The sequence below is a fragment of the Parasteatoda tepidariorum genome, chromosome 7 (genome assembly GCF_043381705.1).
Source record: "Parasteatoda tepidariorum isolate YZ-2023 chromosome 7, CAS_Ptep_4.0, whole genome shotgun sequence".
Lineage (NCBI taxonomy): Eukaryota > Metazoa > Arthropoda > Arachnida > Araneae > Theridiidae > Parasteatoda > Parasteatoda tepidariorum.
The window spans coordinates 16,794,489-16,814,410 of record NC_092210.1 but is presented as its reverse complement, the minus strand read 5'-3'; the positions used below and the strand labels follow the sequence as shown (position 1 = coordinate 16,814,410).

At 28.0% G+C, this 19,922-nt stretch overlaps 1 protein-coding gene and 1 long non-coding RNA gene across 3 annotated transcripts in view; one reads left to right on the top strand and one right to left on the bottom strand.

Annotated features, from left to right (window-relative positions):
- The first annotated feature begins 6,420 nt into the window (after nt 1-6,420).
- On the top strand, nt 6,421-13,981 carry LOC139425991 (uncharacterized). Of its 2 annotated transcripts, none has more exons than XR_011637206.1 (3): nt 6,421-6,543; nt 10,305-10,361; nt 13,844-13,981. It is a non-coding gene; the product is annotated as an uncharacterized lncRNA (long non-coding RNA). The 2 variants fall into 2 exon arrangements; XR_011637207.1 differs by having other exon boundaries at nt 13,840-13,977.
- LOC107449725 (fibrillin-1) overlaps nt 7,693-19,922 on the bottom strand; it is a gene marked incomplete in the record, with an annotated part of 285,801 nt that continues 273,571 nt past the window's right edge. Inside the window, 9 exon segments of the mRNA XM_043039583.2 lie at nt 7,693-9,416; nt 10,976-11,211; nt 12,625-12,925; nt 14,034-14,151; nt 15,373-15,495; nt 16,757-16,876; nt 17,726-17,854; nt 19,108-19,224; nt 19,310-19,432. Of these exon segments, the coding sequence (XP_042895517.1) occupies nt 9,263-9,416; nt 10,976-11,211; nt 12,625-12,925; nt 14,034-14,151; nt 15,373-15,495; nt 16,757-16,876; nt 17,726-17,854; nt 19,108-19,224; nt 19,310-19,432 (1,421 nt within the window).

Sequence of the window (19,922 nt, the reverse complement as noted above, 5' to 3'; positions counted from 1 at the left end):
TTATAACACTTTTTTAATATTACTATATTTTAATCTTTAAACTTTAAATTTTTTTTGTTGCAGTTATTGGGATTTTTTAAATGTGTTCTTTTTTTTTATAAGTTTACTTTTTGTTTATTATTTCAATTATTTATAACTGATATGTCTGGTTATACACACTAATATTTTCACCTTTTTTGTAANAACATTGAAATAGTTATCTTTTATGTTTTAAAATATATAAATTATAAGTTCTTAAATAAATATTCTTTTTAAAAAATTAAGTGAATGTTATATGATTTAATATTTATGTGTTATTTGTTCAAAGTTTATTGATTAACTATGTATCATAATTTAAAGTTAATTTTATATTACCAGTTTCTTAAGTATTTCTAATTATATAATTTTTTTTGAAAAATTTATTAATTGCATAGCATTATCAATAATGAAACAAAGACAAGATAGGTTATCTTTGAATTTTTAAAAAAATATTTAATGATGTAACTTTACGGATGAGCTATTTTAGGTTGGCATTTGAAAATTGTTTGAATAAGCTGCCTAAAACTCACATTAAGCATTTAATATTACTACGTATCTAGAAGTTTAAATTAATTTTTTATAGTAAAAAGTAAAAACAAAATTTTTGGTCCAATTTTAAAAAGTTACTCTTATCTGGGCTAATAAAAATTTGGAAAAAATGAGAATTATTCACAGTTTTGATACTTTTCATGTAGTTGGAAAAATCTCACCAAACAGACAATTTTTAAAATTATTTAATAACTTTTTAAATATTTAACTTATTAGTCTATTCCAGTGTTTCCCAAACTTATGACTTTTGTGTACCCTTTCTAAATTTTTCGTAACGCTGTGTACCACTAATAAAAAAATGAATGTATTCTTTTAAAAACATTTTTCTTTTTTGGTACAAGGTTTTGTAGATACTAACCAGTGATCCGTATTCTATGTTAGGGTTAAATATTATATTTTATTAAAATANTAACTTATTAGTCTATTCCAGTGTTTCCCAAACTTATAACTTTTGTGTACCCTTTCTAAATTTTTCGTAATGCTGTGTACCACTAATAAAAAAATTAATGTATTCTTTTAAAAACATTTTTCTTTCTTAGTACAAGGTTTTGTAGATACTAACCAGTGATCCGTATTCCATGTTAGGGTTAAATATTATATTTTATTAAAATAATCAAAATAGGTAGAATTTATTACAAACCTTTACTATAAAGAAATTGCACAAAAGTTAAAAATCACAACTATCTGTTGACATCACCCACTAATTATTAGCTGTTAACTGTGCAAAAAATTGCCAAAAGAAAAATATGTAATCGTAAATTTTCATAGCTAGCTTTGTTTTTAAATAAAATTTTTTTGAAATTGTTTCATTTGTTGCAAGATATTTCCCTTAAGAATGCTTACCCCCGCTAAACTGTTCCCATACCCCTGGGGGTACACATATCACACTTTGGGAAACACTGGTCTATTCTATAGCCCTGGCAATTCTTTACTTTATGGAAAGATGGTATATATAGTTCAAAAATACAGATTCGTTTCTGTAGGAGCTTTGAAAAATACTGATAACTGATCTCATTGGTTGCTTGTTTCTACGCTGAGGTCGCATCTTGCCTTTTTTTTTTCTTTACATCTGTCTTGAAAAATAATTTTAGGGTTTTATCATTAAGGTAGGGGCCATTTTGTGCTTTCATCACCTTAAAAATTTGATCTTCTTGACCAACCCTAGAAACTCTCTTGCCTACCCTAGGAATTTGATTATCCTAGAAATATTTGATTTCATCTATACTTGTTTTAAATAAATGATATTAAAAATGATTATGAATCATTTTATGACATCTGAATCCATCTGTATGCAATAGCATCATGACTACCATATATATGCAATAGCATCATAACTGCATGGCATATAGATAATAAAATTATCTATATGCTGTTATTATTAGCTAATTATTATTTTGTGATAACTTTTGTTTGAATGTTTTCACATATTATTTTTTGTACCCTTGAAATAAAAATATGTATCATTTGTTATGGTTAGAGATCTAAGTCATAGAATTAATAACTTTACTTGATATTTCAAAATAGCTTTTACTAATACATTTTAAAAATAATTTATAAGCAATTTGAGTTTGACCTAATCATTGTATTTTAGGAAGAAAAAAAATTAAAGTGAATTGAAAGCTGTAAAATTCTTTACAACGTTTTATGTTTTAAATATGGTTAGTTGAGATTATTTTGGTTTTGTAAATTCTGTTTATAATAAACATTTAGATTTTATTTGTGAACTAAAATCATCTATATCAGAAAAAACTCAATACCACTACTTTTGCCCAATTATATTTAATCATACAACTTCATAAAAATGGCAGTATTTTTTAATTCTTTTTGTCAATGTTTGGCATGCACTTGCAATTACAAATGAATTGCTACATCCACTGTCATATAATGTGTTTATGTGTGATTATAGAACACTTTTTTTCCCAGTTTTCATGTGCATGCCTTTTCTTAAACCTTCTGAAAAGATTCAGATAATTTTTCTAAAATTTATTTTTCTTTATGCAAGTTTTCTGTATAAAAAAAGATACAAATTTAATGGAAATTATTATTTTTAAATACAAATTCAATTGAATTGCAAAATATAGGTGTTGGCTGTTTCTATGACGATTCACAACACAAATCATAACAAAATCAGAAAACTGTGATGTAAGATGTTTGATGAAAGACAGAAAACAATGAATCTTATAGACTGCAATTTTTTTTCTTACTAATATTTCAAGGAGCAAGGTTTTTTAAAAGTACATCCTTTAAAATAATTTTTTGTAAAACGAAATTTCTGGAAGTCTAAAATTTTTTTTTCAGATGGAAATTAGTTAATGCCAGTTTTAATAACAATTATATCTTTTGTGAAATAGTGTATGTCATCAAATGCATTTTAAAAGATGCATAATTTAACTAATTTTTATTTTATACAGTACTTTTTCTAGTTTTGACCTTGCCATTAAATTAAATGCATTTAATTAGAGTAAAGCTTTATCAATACTTAATTTTTTATCAAATTAGTAAATTAAAATAGTTTGTTACATAAAATGCTTTTATAATAAAATTAAGCAAGTTAATGTTGATAGTGAATGATTTGTTTTAGTATATTGTTATTGTAAAGTTGACATTATTTTGTTATTTGTATATAATTGTAATTGATTAACAGAGTGCCATTTTTTTCAATAAATATAAAAATGTATGAATATTCCTTTACATTATATAAGATATATTATCTTTGTCTTATCATACATGCAAGGTTGTTTTACTTTGCACGCAAACTTTATACTATATTGATATTCAGCAACAAAGAAGAGTATATCTTTGATAAAATTTTCAAAAGATGTTTATTACAATAATTCTCTTCTTTTTTTTTTACTTAGCTCTTGTATTTTATTTGTTATGATTAACAAACCAATATGTTTCTTATGTTTACTTTTTACATATTTTGCTTACACCACGGAATTTGGAAAGTGCTTATTTTTATTTGAAAATAAAATTCTTTCTTTTGTACAGTGGAATTTTATTTCTCGATCATCTAATTTCTTTTTATCTCCAAATCCGTGATAAAACTAGATTTGAGGAAACATTAGTGTAGTTATTAAATGAAAAATGGAATGGTTGTATAGTTTTAAAAAAAATAGACCTAAACATTAAATATTTTACTTAGTGTTTTTATGAATTGAGTCAAACTGTAAAAACAGTTCATTTGGTTGAAAGTCATGTTTTAAAGTGACTTAGTTGTATTTGATACTTTAAATGTGAAATACTACTTTTATAATACTTTTAAGTCTTAGAAAGTTCCTAATTTTAGTTTCAAAAGTTGAGTGGAAACTCAGGTTTAAGATTCCAATTTAATTTTATTGAGTTGAATAACCATAAAAGTGCTTCAGAGTAATATATTGATAAAACATGGAGCTTCGTAAATATTTTGTTTAATTTTATGTTCACCTCAATTATTAAAAATATGTTTTTTTTTCTATATTTAAATGTAAATATTTCTTAGCTTCTTCCTTCTCATCAAATATTCTCATGCGTATTTCAGATTTTGTTTTTGAATATCATTTAACAATAATAATGATTATTATCTTCTTTTTTGTTCAACTTTATTTCAAAAATTATTATTTTTCTCTCAGTTACTATTAAAGTAATAATTTGAATTAAGCATTATTTTTTTAAAGGCTATTTATAAATATATTTGTAATTGTTTTCAAAATTTTCCTATTCTGTAAATATGTGTTCTTGTTGTAATTTTTTACTTCAATGTGTTGAAATTAAATTTTTTATTGCTATGGTCTACTTTTTAAATACATTTTCTAGGGTTGTAAAGTACGATTGAATAAATATATTTTTTTATTAATTTGTTCTTTTCTTTGTAATATTTACATAAACTTACTAGTCATAACTGTATACTAACTGACTAATTCTTACATACTAAAATTTTTTCTTTTTTTCAATAAACAGTTTTGTTTTTCATAAAAATACTTGTTTAAAAACTCATTGTTATCTTAAAATATACTCGCGTCAGTATTTTTGTTAGATTGGGTCCCTTTTCTAGTATTATATTTTCTTACTTGTCTAAGTTTAAGTATTTTGAATAAATTTTAAAATTGATAAGTTTTGCTGAAGATGTTTGCAATTACTTATTTTTGCCAAGTGAGCTATAAGTATTTGTAAAGGAAAAAATATGATTTGTTGGTTTTTTTTGTTTTATATTTAAAGGTAATTTCTTAAATGTTTTTAACCTTATCTATTTTTATGTTAATCCACTGAGGTCTTCAATTTTTAAAGGAAAAATATTGTTATGTAAGGGCTATTTTTAAGTGAACAGCTATTTGCCATCTACGTTATTATTATGAAATTCCTGAGTTTAAGTCTATGTAAGTATAGAGAAATAATTAAGTCTGTCAAGTTTGTAACTAGAAAGGTTTGCAAAGAAAAAAATATATGATTTATAAACTTTGTAGTGTTATACATTGAAACTGGCTTTCTTAAGTTTATTAAGTCTCAATTTCTTACATGTACTTCCTACTTAGCTTCACAATTCTTAAAGGAAAAGTTATGCATTATGGATTTTTTTATATTTTAATAGGAATTTGTTCTTTAAACTTAATAAAAAACACTAAAATAACTCATAATATTTTTCCTTTGTCATTTCTTGAAAAGAAAAAAAACTACAAACAGAAAGTCTCTTAAATTCAGAAAATTGAAAGCATTTTCAATCATTGTCATCAACATAATATAGAAGGAATGAAAGTGTTTTGGGGGAAACTCGGGTTCCAACATGCCAGAATTTGACCAGTAAATAATTATTAATAAAATTAGTTAATAATTATTAATAAAATGGGTTTAGTAATTTTATTTTCATTATTCAAAGATGATTTTATTTTTAACATAGCTGCAACTCTACTTGATTTCCCAGTAGACTACTGAATTTTTTCAGTTTCTCCTGGTCTACTCGTTTAATAAAAATTCTCCTGGGTTTTGTACATTGTAGAAAATTCTCTAAAATTGAGAAAGTTCCCTTAAAAATTCCTTATTGAAATCAAATTTTTGTGCAGATTATTGCTTTAATATTTAAATAAGTTTTACTAATGCATAAAGAAACAAGCCTTATTTATAAAAATCAGTTAACTATCTTTGATGACTTAAATACCTATTACTATTTAAAATGAAGAGTATATATATATATNAATTATAAATAAACATAATACATAACATTTCAAGTTCATTTAATGTAAATCATAATTAGAAAATATTTCAGTTTTTTATTTTGATGACTAAAAATAAATAAAATTTCCTATGTGTAAAATATTTCGCACATTTTATAACGAGTATCAAGAAATTTATGTTTCGTAAAATCTACTGGATTTTTCCCTATCATTTTGGCAGCTATGCTTTTAATTATTTCTTACTTAGATTTGGAAGAAAAAAAAACATCTTTAGGGATAGGTGTGGCTGCTAGGGAGGTAATCACTGAAGAGTTTCGAAATATTGCTCATAATGTAAATTTACTACAGTTATTGAAAATACTAATTTTTGCTGTTAAATTATGGTTTGAGTATTTATAAATGGTGAATAAATTTTACAAAGCAAGCAAAGAATAAATTCACCAGCTTGAAGGTCTAGGAAGAGATAAATGAGGTAAGTTGTTTACTTTCTACAACTTTTTGTTTATTAAACTGTTAGTATAGTTTACAGTTACTTAATTTCTTTAAAAATTAATTAACTCAGCATTGTTTGTAATTATTAGAATAGAGTAAGTGTGATTTTTTTTTCTTTTTTTAAACTACATTTTCCTGACTCTGCTGTTTGGTTATTACAGAGTTCTGTAATGGTAGACATGAAGTTAATGTATTAAATTGATCCCCAAATTGAAAATATTATAGCGCTGATCTTGCGTATTAAATTTTGGCATGAGCATTTGCGAAGGTGAATGAATTTTGTGAAGAATGAAAAGAATGTTTACTAGCTTTAAAGTAGAGGAATGAGATAAATAAGGTAAGTTGTTTACTTTCCTTAACCTTTATTTATTTAGTTCTCAAAATTCATAATAAAAAATAAATTCACCAGATAAACTTATATTTTGCATAATTTAATTTGTATTGTTTGTAGTATTAGAATAGAGTGCGAAAAAGTTTTTAAGAATAATTATTAAAGAAAGTTAGTGAGCCTTTCTTTTTCATGGCATTGAGTTGGAAAAAATGAGTTGAAAAAATCTTAACTACATTGGTATTTCTATTGTATATATTATATACATTTGTATATTCAATCACTGTTAAATTTTTAATATGCTACGAAAATTCAACAGGTTCCTATAATGCTTTTTAACGGTACTATTTCTGATTGTGTATTGACAACACCATTGTTCCTCAACCCCTGATCCTTTGATTCATATTTGTATTAGAATTAATATAAATTTTATTTATGTTTAATTAGGTTTAAGGTCAAAATATTTTTCATTGTGGAAAGTATGTGAATAATCAGAAACAAACTGGACAAAAAACTATTTATGTGCCACAATTTTGTGTGTGTAAAAATCATGCCAATAGTTCAAATTAATAATCTTACATGTTCAGAAGAAAACAATAAAATATTTTTCCAATCCTATGAGTAAATTGGATTGAAAGATAGGCTAACCAGTGCTCTCCAACCTTTTTTTATCATCGCGACCAATAAACGTTTGATAATTTTACCGCAGCCTGCTGAATTGAGGAACATGGAATGCTTTTGTTGAATAATTTTAATTAAATTGTATTTAAACATGCCTTCAAAGTAAAATACAATACATGTGTAACTTTAAGTAACATCTTTTAGCTTCCGGTCAAACTCTTGTCCATGAAAAGTCGTACAAACTTGAGAGAAATACACCACTATAAATAAAATGGAAGTAATTTAATGTTCTTTGTCTGGCCCAGTACCATTTGATCCACGAACCGGTACTGGCCCAGAGGTTGAGGACCACTAGTCTAAATAACTCTAAAATCAAGTGTTTGCCAGAATGTGTTATCATAAATCTGTCATTAGCTATAAAATATTTGTGCAGATTACTAATATCTTTGTAATTAATATTATTTTTTTCGCCATTGATTAGCTATGCATGCTTCTTTGTATTGCTTAATTTATTTGCGTTTCATGTAAATTAAAACATTTTACAATGTACATAAATAACTTTATTTGTAAAAATTATAATTTTTACAGATACTGTACATTTCTTTCACATGGAAAAGCTTACAAAAATGATGATATGATGACGTAAAGTGATACAACAGAATGACAATATTATTGCTATTAATGCAACTATAGTCAGAAATGTTCACAATCTCTAATTCAAATTATAACATCACCCAAAAGTGTGAACATAATTCTATTTTTTTTAAAAATTTCTTAACAAGCTTTTCATTTTTTTAAAAATTTAGAAAATACACCATAAACTTAAACACCAGCAGATATCAACAAAAATAGAGACTAAAGTTTACACTAAGAAAAAACTTGTTTATATCACAGTTTTCAAGATTGGAAGATTTTTTTTTAATTCTTCATTTGGCACTCTAGTAATCTATACTATTTAAATTAATGTATAAAATTGAGATATTTAACCACATAGAGTAAAACATAAAAAAATGATATCTGTTCTCAAAATTTTAGTCTTTTTTTTTTAATTCGATAAATATAGTACTACTCCTTTATAAAGACTACTTTTTCTAGTATAAGCTTTGTGCGATTGCCAACCGGCCAGCACCAATTTCCTCTGATTGGTGGTCAAGAATTTTTGCCAAAATTTCATTTCAATTTTATCATCATTTTACTTTTTTTGTTGTTGAGGACTTTATACTATCATGTCCTTAATAAAGGAAAAGTACTTAATATTTTACTGTTAGAGAACAATAAATTTAATTAGCTTAAAATAAAAGAGTGCCTTTATCTAAAAGAAGGAACAAAAACCAAAGCAGGTGCATAAATATATTATGAATTACTTGAGCATTAAGCATTTGTTGGCAATTTTGTGCAGAACTTTTCTTTTTGTGTATCTATTTCGCATGAAAGAGAGCACACAGACATAAACTTGCAGAATATAAATGCACAGAAGAGCAAGCAAGTAGTAGTGCAAATGCTTGGCACACTATTCATATTCATCCACCATAGCAACAGCTTAATCTTTGACCCCTAGGCCTAAACATTAACCCAACAAAGATTAGCAAAACTAGTTCGACTCAGTCAATTTCATATCCATTCTATCTGGGCTCATTAGTGGCCAAAAAAATATTGACTGAATTCAAGAAATCTCCATGGGCTATGTAATAGTTATAAAATATTTTTTAATAATGTTCTCCAGCTCTTAATTAGCCAAAATGTATGAATATTGGCCTAATAACAGCCTTATTTATATGGCTACTTGTAGAATTTAAATAAGCTTACTGCTAGTGTGAATTTTGGTGTAAGATCAGCACATTTATATTACATTAATTTAAATAAAGGCACTCTTAACTTATATATCCTTCTATTGATTTAAATATTCACTAAAAGTACATATTTATGATAAGAACACAAATTTTAATACTGTTTTGTTCGTTCGAAAATGATTTAAAGAAGCATGTTAATTCTTCAAGCTCTCCCATAAGCATTAATGTTTGAACACAGACACACATAAATTATTTCGTCAACATCTTTTAAAGCTTCATAAATTTCCGTCAAGAAAAAGAGAATGTTTTTATAGTCGTTACTTAATTACTATATGCACTGTTAGATGGAAAGGTTCCTCTTCCTCTGTACTTGATTTAAAATTTGCACTGTCGACAGTGCCTAGGATTTTTAGAATGTGAAGTCCTGGTTCTTGAATTTTTTCTCTATTGCTTAACACTGCCACACCATCACTGTAAAAAAATTTCATGGAATATATCAATAAAGAAAATATTAATGTATAAATATTATTCTCCTCTAGACAGAAAGAAAAACATTTTATTTTCTCCCTGTTATTCAACAAGGAATTATATTAACACACTTCCCATATTAAGTAATAAATTAATATTCTTTCTTTTATTTCGCTCATTGAAATATGTTCTGTTGAACCTATTTACCAAATTGTTAGGGTGAAAGAATTTTTAACACTTTTTTAAAAAGACTTTTAAATTTTGATACCTCAGTTGAATAAAATGATGCAAAAAATTATTCAAACTACATTCATTGGTTATTTAATATATGAAGAAAATGAAATTAGTTAATTTTCTATGGGTTAATATATTTTTATATATTAATATAATTAGTGGGTTAATATAAGTAGAATCTTGGAAGCCTCTAATTTTTACCACGTTTATATAAACTTGCCTTCGTGTATGTCTGTCCGGATGGAATTTTGTAATCGATTTTAAACTAACTTCCCGACTAGCTACAAACTTCAAATTTAACACACAGTTCAGAATTAGATGACAATGCATGAAAATGAAGAGAAAAAAGACATGCAAAGTAAAATAAAATTAAAATTTAAAAAAAAAAANTTTATTTTTTCTTACAATAAAAATGTTGCATGTGAAAAATAATATTTAAGTGCTCACATACTCGTATATTAAAACAAATCCTGATCAAATTACAGTGTAAAGTACCGACATTTTAAGTGCATCATCATCTGCAAAATCCACTTTATTGCAATATCCTGTTTTACTGCAAAAAATTATTCTACCTAAAGAGCATCATCAAGAATGCATTTAATATAAAATAAATACATGCAACATTTTACTTATATATTTTATATTTTTTCGGATTAGATTTCTGTTACTGGAATTTGGAATCGAGGCATAACTAAATGAACTACCATCTTATAGGTAAGTTACTAAATATAAAATTTTTGACTAAAAATTGATACATTTTTTCTGAAATGTTCCTTTTAATTTACATGAAAAGTTTATTTATTACTTACATAGTGAAGAAATTAAAATAATGGTCTGGTAAAATATCCCGGATTTCACGTCACCCTTTTTAAGTTTTCTAACAGACCATAATCATTTTTGCCTCTACAAAGCTTGCACAAACCTTTTCTGATTTTTTTTAAAAAGGGACATGTTTGCTGCTTTTCTGAAATTCTTTCTGTTTTATCTTGTTCAGTTAGCCGCAATTAAGGAGGATGGTGGGATGGGCAAAACACGGGGTGAGGGTGATTTAAAGAAGTATGAGAGCCTTTGGTCAAAAAGTTAAAAGTCTCACTAAATTAATTTACATTAATATCTCGTTCGCTAATTAAAATAATTCCAAGTTTTAAATGAAGGCAAAATTTTTAGACATGTTATAAGACTTATTCAAAGTTTTTTTAAAAAAAGACAAAGTTCTTATCTTTTAACCAATGGGGCAAAGGCAAAAAAACATTGAAATTGTAACGCAACCTTGTATTTGACGCTGTAATCAAGCAATCAATGTAAAATGAATGAAGTGGTACACTTACCGCATAGAAATCTGGAATAGATTTTCTCTGTTTCCATCAACAATGTTAAAATGTTCATTGTTTTTTAGATATGTAAATGCTGGCTGTATTTTAAGGAGATCTATGTCTTGAAGAAAGCTCTTTACTGGCACCAACACTGTGAGGTGCATACCAGATTTCCAAATTTTATTTTTTGTTGAGTTGGCTGCTTTTGTAAAATGGTAATCTTGCTTAGAACGGCGATGATGACCATGTTGCTAAAATTAAAATAGAAGTGGTTAATACAAACTTTCTCCATTTCAAACGAGTTTCTAGGAGGAACCTTCACTAAAACACCTAAATTATGTATGTTTTAAGGAATATTTTTACTGCCTTTATTTTATGTTCAGTCAAACAAATATATTACATGGTGCATGGCCATTTTAAAAAGTGCTTAAAGGGGCTTATTTTTGATTTTCGTTTTTTAAAAGCCCTTAAAGGTGCTTTTTTTATTGGGCATTTTTAAAAAGTGCTTAATTTTCCCTTTTCGAAAATTAGATTTTTTTCTTTACCATGTCAATTTTCGCCACATATTATGAAAAAGTGGGTTTTTCACATTATTCTATTCAACGTTTTCACAATTCATTTAACCATAATCTATTTCAGCATACCATCGGCCCATAGCATGCGAGAGCGCCAATCATTTTACAGGTTTGACGAAATACTTACGAGTCTGCATATAGCGAGCTGGGATCTGTGAGATTATTGCACTCTCATGTGCAACTCTGCTTCACTTTGCAAAATATTCTGAATTTTAAGCTCCATTTTCATCCCTCTGAAATCGAACCGAAAAATCTCTTGATAATTTTTTTAATGGCTAATATAATCAAGAAAAGAGTTCTTTTTTAAATACTAGTTATCTAATCATGATCATGTAAAGTCTTTGAAAATTATTTTGCATTTTGTTAATGTATATAGTGCTTAAAAAGCATTCATGTGGTACCGGAAATGTTAATTCAGTCGTAGGAAATTTACAATTTCAAAAATTCAGGGTATTCTATTGTTGTTTAAACATTAAAACTTATATGAATAAAAACATGCACTTTTTAATCTTCCTTTATACAATATCATAGCTGCCAACCCTTCTGCATTTTGCAGAAGCTTTCTGCATTTTTACTTATTTTAGCTATTTTTTCTTCTTTTATGCGCAGAAGATAAGATCTTCTGCATTTTACCCATCTGCCTGATAGCTAGTATTTTCTTTAAGTCAGACGTCGCTGTTCCTCTTGTAACAGCGTTTGGCAAGACCGTAACTACATTTTTAATCGAATATTGTACCATCAAGTAGCTGGTCGAAAGTTTTTTTAAAAAATATTTCCTTTTTTGTTTTAAAAAAAGATGAGTATTGCTTTTTTTTGCTCATAATAAGTAGATTTATAAATAAATAATTAATCAAAATAGTTAAAATCCGCTTCTTTTATAAATTTATTGGTAATTAGTATGTGCTGCGAATCTTCTGCATTTTTAGGCATTTCTTCTGCATTTTTTTTTGTCTATCTTCTGCATTTTTATAACTAGAGGTTGGCAGCTATGCAATATCTTGACTGTAATCAAGTTCAAAGGTGAGTAATCATCATATTTAATGCATTGTAACTATGCATGCAATGTTCAAAAAAAGAATATTTACTTACTATTCTATTGGGTACTTTCTTGTCTAGTCTTCTTAGATTGTGACGCCCAATGTGACCCAGATTATGTTGCCTCTGTCGTGTTAAATCACGTTTTTGTCGGTTATTGCTATTTAATTTGCAAGAATAACATCCTTCAGTAGAAATCACTTTCTCTCCAGGTATTGTGTAGGTACCATCGCCACCTCCTGCTCCTCGCAGATTTCCAAGTTGAGAAATACTATTGTCCAGTACATTGTTAAATTGGCCTGGTGGGTAGTAGCCACCACCATATGGGGATGTGGGGATAGCAGATACACAGTGTCTGGAAATATTCATCAAGAAAATTTTAAAAACAAATGCTGAATATTTTCGGAGTTCTTTCTTATGTTACTATAATCTACGATAATTTTATAACCCGCTTTGAACAGCTGACCCAATTCTGAATTTACAACTAGCAATGTTCAACTCTGTAATTTTGAACCCAATCCAGAAGACGAGGGAACATTTGAGTTAAGCATTGGAACGAACTAGCCTTCATGGAGGACTTTTGGATGGAACTAACTTGCATTTGCTTTACATGGTGAGGGAAAACACGAAAACCTGCCATGGTTAGCCTCATGGCAAGTGGATATGTCTACCATTGAGGATATTTTACATCAGCATGTCTGTGCTAGTCAGGAGCAGAATTAGTATCAACTCGTCGCTGTTGGGATTCGAACATGGGTCACCTCATTGGAAGGTGAATGCTGTAACTCCTAATTCAACACTGCTCAGGAGATGGAGCAAACTCATTTATTTTGATAAATTTCATTTTATTAGTTTTGCTGACGTTTTAAATTTTTCTCTCTCTAAATCAGCAATTTTCAACTCATGGGCTGTGGGTGGCTTAAGTCAAGATAAATCTTACTGTTCAATACCAGCTTCATGGGACAATTTACTTCTGAGATGTGGCATCATTCAAAAGCTCTCCATGGCTTATAACTATTAAGGAAGATGCGCTGGCTATTATTTAGGTGTATATAATATATATGTAAACATAATTGTCAAATATGTATAAATTGGTATCTATTTGTCACTATATTTTTTAGTAGTATATTTAGTGGGCCTCACACTAACTATATTAGGAAATATCAATATTGTTAAATTTTTTTTAAACGAAATTTGGAGTCTGTACTATGTACTAAAAAGTTTGGGAACCTTCTACACTCAGTTAATGTTTTTCTTGTTTTTTTTAAGGTAGGTTTTAATCTACAAGGTTATAAGACTTGAGGGTCCTACATCTGGTTAGAATCTGATGTTCAATACTGGTAAGAACAATTTTTTTCATTAATATGTGCATAATTTGTAGCAATTTTCTGTTAATTTAGTAATATGCAAAATAATTGAGCCAATAGACAATGAAAAATGAAATTTTAAGTAGTAGATCTCACCCTTGTCCAATTCGTTGATATCCGTCGGGGCAACCACAGGAGTAGCCATGTGAGCCAGTAGGTAAGCATCCAAAACTGCAAGGGGCATTCGAGCATCCACCTCCGCCGCCACCTAATTCTGTCAACAAATTCATTTGTTAGCTTTCAGATAAATTTAATATTTTTAAAACGTTTGAGTTATACCTAAATACTAATATTTTGATATTCCTGCTCTCATGACATTAAAACAAGATTGATTTTCTAAAGTAGTATTCATAACTGGATTCTAATTGCCGTAAGAAAATTTCTTATTTTCAGTAACTCTGCACACCATTATCAGAATTATTGATGGAGGTGGAATTAAAATATTATTCGAGTTTTCTGAGGAATATTTGTAATATTCCAATTAGTCATTACTGTGCAAGCTTTCGTTCTTACATAGAATCATAGAATACTATGGTTTAATTGAGTAAAACAGGGATCAATATAGCTCTTTCATTATCAAGTTTAACATTATATATATNTATATATATATATATATATATCAATGATAGGGCAGACTGATGTCAGCTTCTTGAAGAAAATTGTGACAGGTGATGAGACAAGGTCCCTTTTTTACGACCCTTTAGACAAAACATCAGTTATGTGAATGGAAAGCAAAAACATTACCGCTTGAACATAAACCGAATGAAAGTGATGTTGGAGGTTTTTCGATTACGAGGACATCGGTTACAACGAATCTATTCCTGAAGGCCAAACTGTCAAAAAAAAAATTTACCCGGTGATTCATAAACGATTACAAGATGCATTAAGAAGAAAACGATGTGAAAAAGGGGCAACAGACGATTGCTTTCTTTTACTCTTCAATATTCCACCATAAAATATACCTATCTGGTTGTAAAAAAATATCTTCTGACACCGTTTTGTGGATTCAAATGAGGTGATCAAACATGCGACAAAGCAACTGAAGGGCCTCTCAAAAAACTGATTTCAGAAGTGTTTTGAACAGTTAAACGAACGCTGGAAGAAGTGTGTGGATGTTGGAGAAATGTGCTTTAAAGGCCAATCAAGTAAAGTTATTGTTCTATATTTTTATAATTTTTAATTGGCCTATTTTGGCAGCTTTTTGATCCTAACTCGTCGAATACATTTGATTTTATGTTACTTAACTATTTCTTACATTACTATACATCTAATCAATTCTCCTTCCTATTGAACTTTTAAGGCAAGACTACAAATCTAATGTAACGCTGTTAAAGCATTATATGTGTAAAACATTCACCTCTCTGCACATATTTACATTGTTGAGGTATCATGTGACAATATCTTCAACCAAAAAATAATTTAAGAACTGATTTACCAATGCATGCCATGTGAGTGCCGTCAAAAATATATCCAGGCGGGCAACTGCAGGAGAAACTTCCAGGCGTGTTTTCACAAGATGCTGAGCCACATGCAGATCCTGATGTACATTCATTATCATCTAGAATTTTATAAAAAAAATTCTTTTGAGATTAAGGTGATCACATTCACAAAAAGACTAATTACTCCTTATGATAATATTCCTCACTGCAAGCCTTTTTTTTCCGTTTAGGTGTTTTTATTAGAATTTTTAACTATCTCTTTTATATATTAATGAAATTAAAATCATCGTTGTTCATATTATAACTACAGGGCCTGTGCTAAGTTAGAATGGTCCTTTACTAAGAAAACTGAATAAGTTTTTATATGAAAATGCATAGGGATTGGTGATTTGTAGGGCAATTGTATTCCAGATGAACCTGGAATTCCAGGTTTTTGGTATCATTCTTCCGGGTCTAAAAATTAAGAGCAGGACATATGATTTTTCTGGTATATGACAGAATTCCGCTTTCCTAAAGACCATTAGTTCTTGGACTTTCGCTTATCAAAAACTTATAATCCAACGAAATTTTTACGGAATTTTGCAACTGAAAATTTTAATCTTTAAACTTTCACTAAATGCCTTGTATGAAATGTTTACATACATGTGATTCTGACAGTTTGGCGGTTTTTCGTCATTTCGGAATATTTGGAAATGGGCTGGAATCTGCTGATATCACAATTTCCATACAAGTGATTTTATTAACAAACATTGATTTCGTATTTTACCTAATATAAAAGTTGCACATTACGATTCGTATTTAAGTTATTTAGTAATTGTACATCGTGATTCATATTCTCTCTATTTTATCACCCAATATCGCGATTCATATTATCTTCATTTTATATACCAATATCGTTATTTCTATTCGTGATTTTAATATCAAACATTGATTTCGTATTTACATAATATAAAAGTTACACGTTGCGATTCGTATTCACGTGATTTGTATTTGTGCGAGTTTAAAATCTAGTATCGTGATTCATATTCTATCATCGCGATTTATATTTGTGAGTGTTTAAAATTCAATATCGTGATTCATATGCCAATTTTAAATTCCAATATCGCTATTCTTTTTCACGATTTTAAAATCCAATATCGCGATTCTTATGGAACTAAGATTTTTTTATTAAATTATTATTATAATAACTAAAAAGATGTAATATTCTTCGTTGGTTCTTGATATTCTTCGTAATTTAATTATAAATCTTATTTAAAAAAATTGTATCAAATACAAAAACACACGTTTGGAATATAAATTGATATCGATATTTTGCACCTAAAATTTGCAGGATTTTTCACGTTGTGTCGCAATCACTCCTGGATTTAGTGAAATACTTACCTATACAGTGGTTCCAGTAACTGTGTTGACGGTAGCCATCAGGACATCCGCATCTATAGCTTCCTGCTAAATTTTCGCAGCCATGTTGGCATCGACTATCATCTAAACACTCATCGTTATCTATAAAAACACATTAATAAATTAGTTTCTAATCAACTTTTTGTATTTGAAAGAAATAAGTGCAATGTGTTTGCCTTTTTAAGGTTTCAATTAGCATATAGATTTAAAGTTGATAAGCTGTTGCTCACAATGCAGAATTGACATTTTAAAAGTATACTTTTTTTTCCTCACTGTCGGTAAAGAACCTAAGGAATATAAGTAATAAATTTTTATCGCTGTAATTTTACACTCAATCCTGAGTGAAAATTACATTGTATCTTTTCTATAAAACTTAGTGTTGAAAAGCGATAAGCATTCTTTCATTTAGGAAAATCAGATTTTATATGAATCTTAAAATCTAACTATAAGTTTCTATTTTTTGTTCTGTGCAAGGCAAACATGGGGGTCAAAAACTGTAGTGGTTTTGCTACGAAGTCTTAATCTCTACAAAGTCGAAATCTTAAAGTCTAACTACTAGTTTCGATTTTTTGTTTTGTACAAGGCAAACATGGGGGTCAAAAAATGTAGTGGTTGAGCTACGACGTGGGTATGGAATAAAGAAAAAAAATTCAGCAATTTCCAGATTACACTGATTTTTGAAAAAAAAAGTTTTTTTTCCCCAGCCCTTTCAAAAAAGAAACTTCTAGTAGACAGTGACATAATTTATCAACAGCTTTTAAAAAGCTTACAGTTATTGTAGACACCTGGATATGCTTATATTTTTATTTATTTACGAGCATAAAGTTGGAAATTACTTTATTAGGCATTACATGAAGTTAGAATGGGAAAAGAAATATTTAGTTTCCAAAAGTTATTGAACATAATTCTTCAACACCTCATTATATAATTTAATGACAATAGTATACAAACCAATACAAAATCTTCCTGAAGGATCAATATTGAAACCTCTTGGACACAGGCATTTGAAACTACCTGGCATATTCATGCATGTTCCTGATGGACCACACAGACTGGGTTCATCTGTACATTCATTGACATCTAAACACATACAAAAACAAATATTGCAAAAATATTCTAATTTTCAGTTAATGTTATGTCTGTTTAGGAGGAGTTTGAAAGCTGTAAATTATCAAATATACAGTGCACAGTGTACAAAAAAAATAAATAAAAAATAAATAAATGAACAGACCACCCTGAATAATTTTTGATCTAATGATCGGAACTTCACATTCTAGGACTCAATCTTAATGGTTCAAAGGGATGACCTCAAATATATGCTAATTAATAAGTGCAGACGATATTTTAAGTTACGAAATCAGACACAAAAATGTACTTTCTCCGAATAAGCATACCTTTTCTTCAATGGATTCTGATTTTTGTTTCCCAATATATAGGAGGTAGCCGCATTCTGGGAAATATGGTCCTAATAGCTTAGTCAGGAGAGTGCTCTAAAGTTGTGATCCCTTAATGTTAATTTTACCTTTTGTGTATTTTGATATATCTCGAGAACTTTTTAAGCGAAATGAATTTTTTTTGCACGCAATTATAAAATTTGTTTATCCAAAGATAATTTTATGCAAATAACAATTTTAATAAATATTTATTATTCTTTTATTATTTTATTTAGCAATGAATAATTGAAAAGCTTCTGTGAAATTGAATTTAAAAAAAGTCAGATATTAAAAATTTAATTTCTTAGGAACTATTCGACCAATTTTGACCAAGCTTTGTATTTTGCCATATAAATAAATTTTTTTGTTGCACACTATACAGTAGTTTTTCCAAATCGTAATATTTTTTTTGTTGTTGTCTGAAGTAAGTCTATTTAGTCTTTTGCCTGGCATTATTTTTCAAATTATTGAAAATACATTTTGTACTAGTTTTACCAAATAATAAAATATTTTTACATGAAATCATTAAACTTTTTATCTCTCATAATTTTAAAATAAGGTTTTTTAAACTTTCTAAGAAAATACTTGTTTTTTGTCTGCAGTGAAGGAACACTTTTTGCTAAAAAAAATTTTATTTATAGAAAATTTTAGTAATTTTCTGAAGTTTTGGGTTTTTTATTGTAGTCAAATTTCTATTTTGTTGCTTAGAAAATAAAGGTTCTCTAGTTGATGTCTGACAAAGTTTGTCATGTTCCCAATTGTTGAAAAATTTTGGGTGTCACAGTAATCCACAATAATATTAATTGTATAATAATATTAATTGCACTTTAAAAAAGAAAACGTTAACACTTCATTATCATAAAAATTTTAAACACTGGTAATAAGTAATCGAAGTATTACCCAAACACTGTCCACCATCCTGTGAATATCCCTTCTGGCAAGCACATTGGTAACTTCCTTGTGTATTGATGCATTGATTTTGGCATGTGTGTCTTCCCGTTTTACATTCATCAATATCTAAATTTAAAAAAATAAATAAATTGATAGCATTTAAAATTGCGAGGAGCAGACACGAAATCATATTTAAAGTAGCTTATTGTACCTAAGCATGTGATACCATCAACGCCTAAGTTGTATCCGACAGGACATGAGCATCTAAAGCTGCCTTCTGTGTTCTCACAAGTAAACTTACAAGGTGTTGGAACATGATCACACTCATTCACATCTGAAGAAATAATTATAAATATGAAATGGCTGATAAGGGTTAGTGGAATTACATATTTAATGATATTTTGAAATCACTGACATTTATGAACATGTAATTATCTGTTGTAATAATCGAAATTTTACTATTATCTCAAAGTATTTTTCGTATTTATGATTATGTCAAAGAAATATTTATTTAAATATGAAAGGGTTAATAGGGGTTAGTGGAATTACATATTTAATGATATTTTGAAATTACTAAAATTTATGAACATGTAATTCGTTGTTGTAATTATCGAACTATAACTATTGTGTCAAAGTTTTAGTTTATAATGAAAAAATTATGTTTTATTAGCTACTTTCCTGATACTTCTATACATTTATTTATCCAATTTTAATTTATGTAAACTGCGTAACTGACTTTCAGCTATTGCTACTTTCTCTTTTATATTTTTAATTAAATTTCTGTCAAGGATGATTTTAATATTAATATTGATATCTGCATCAAA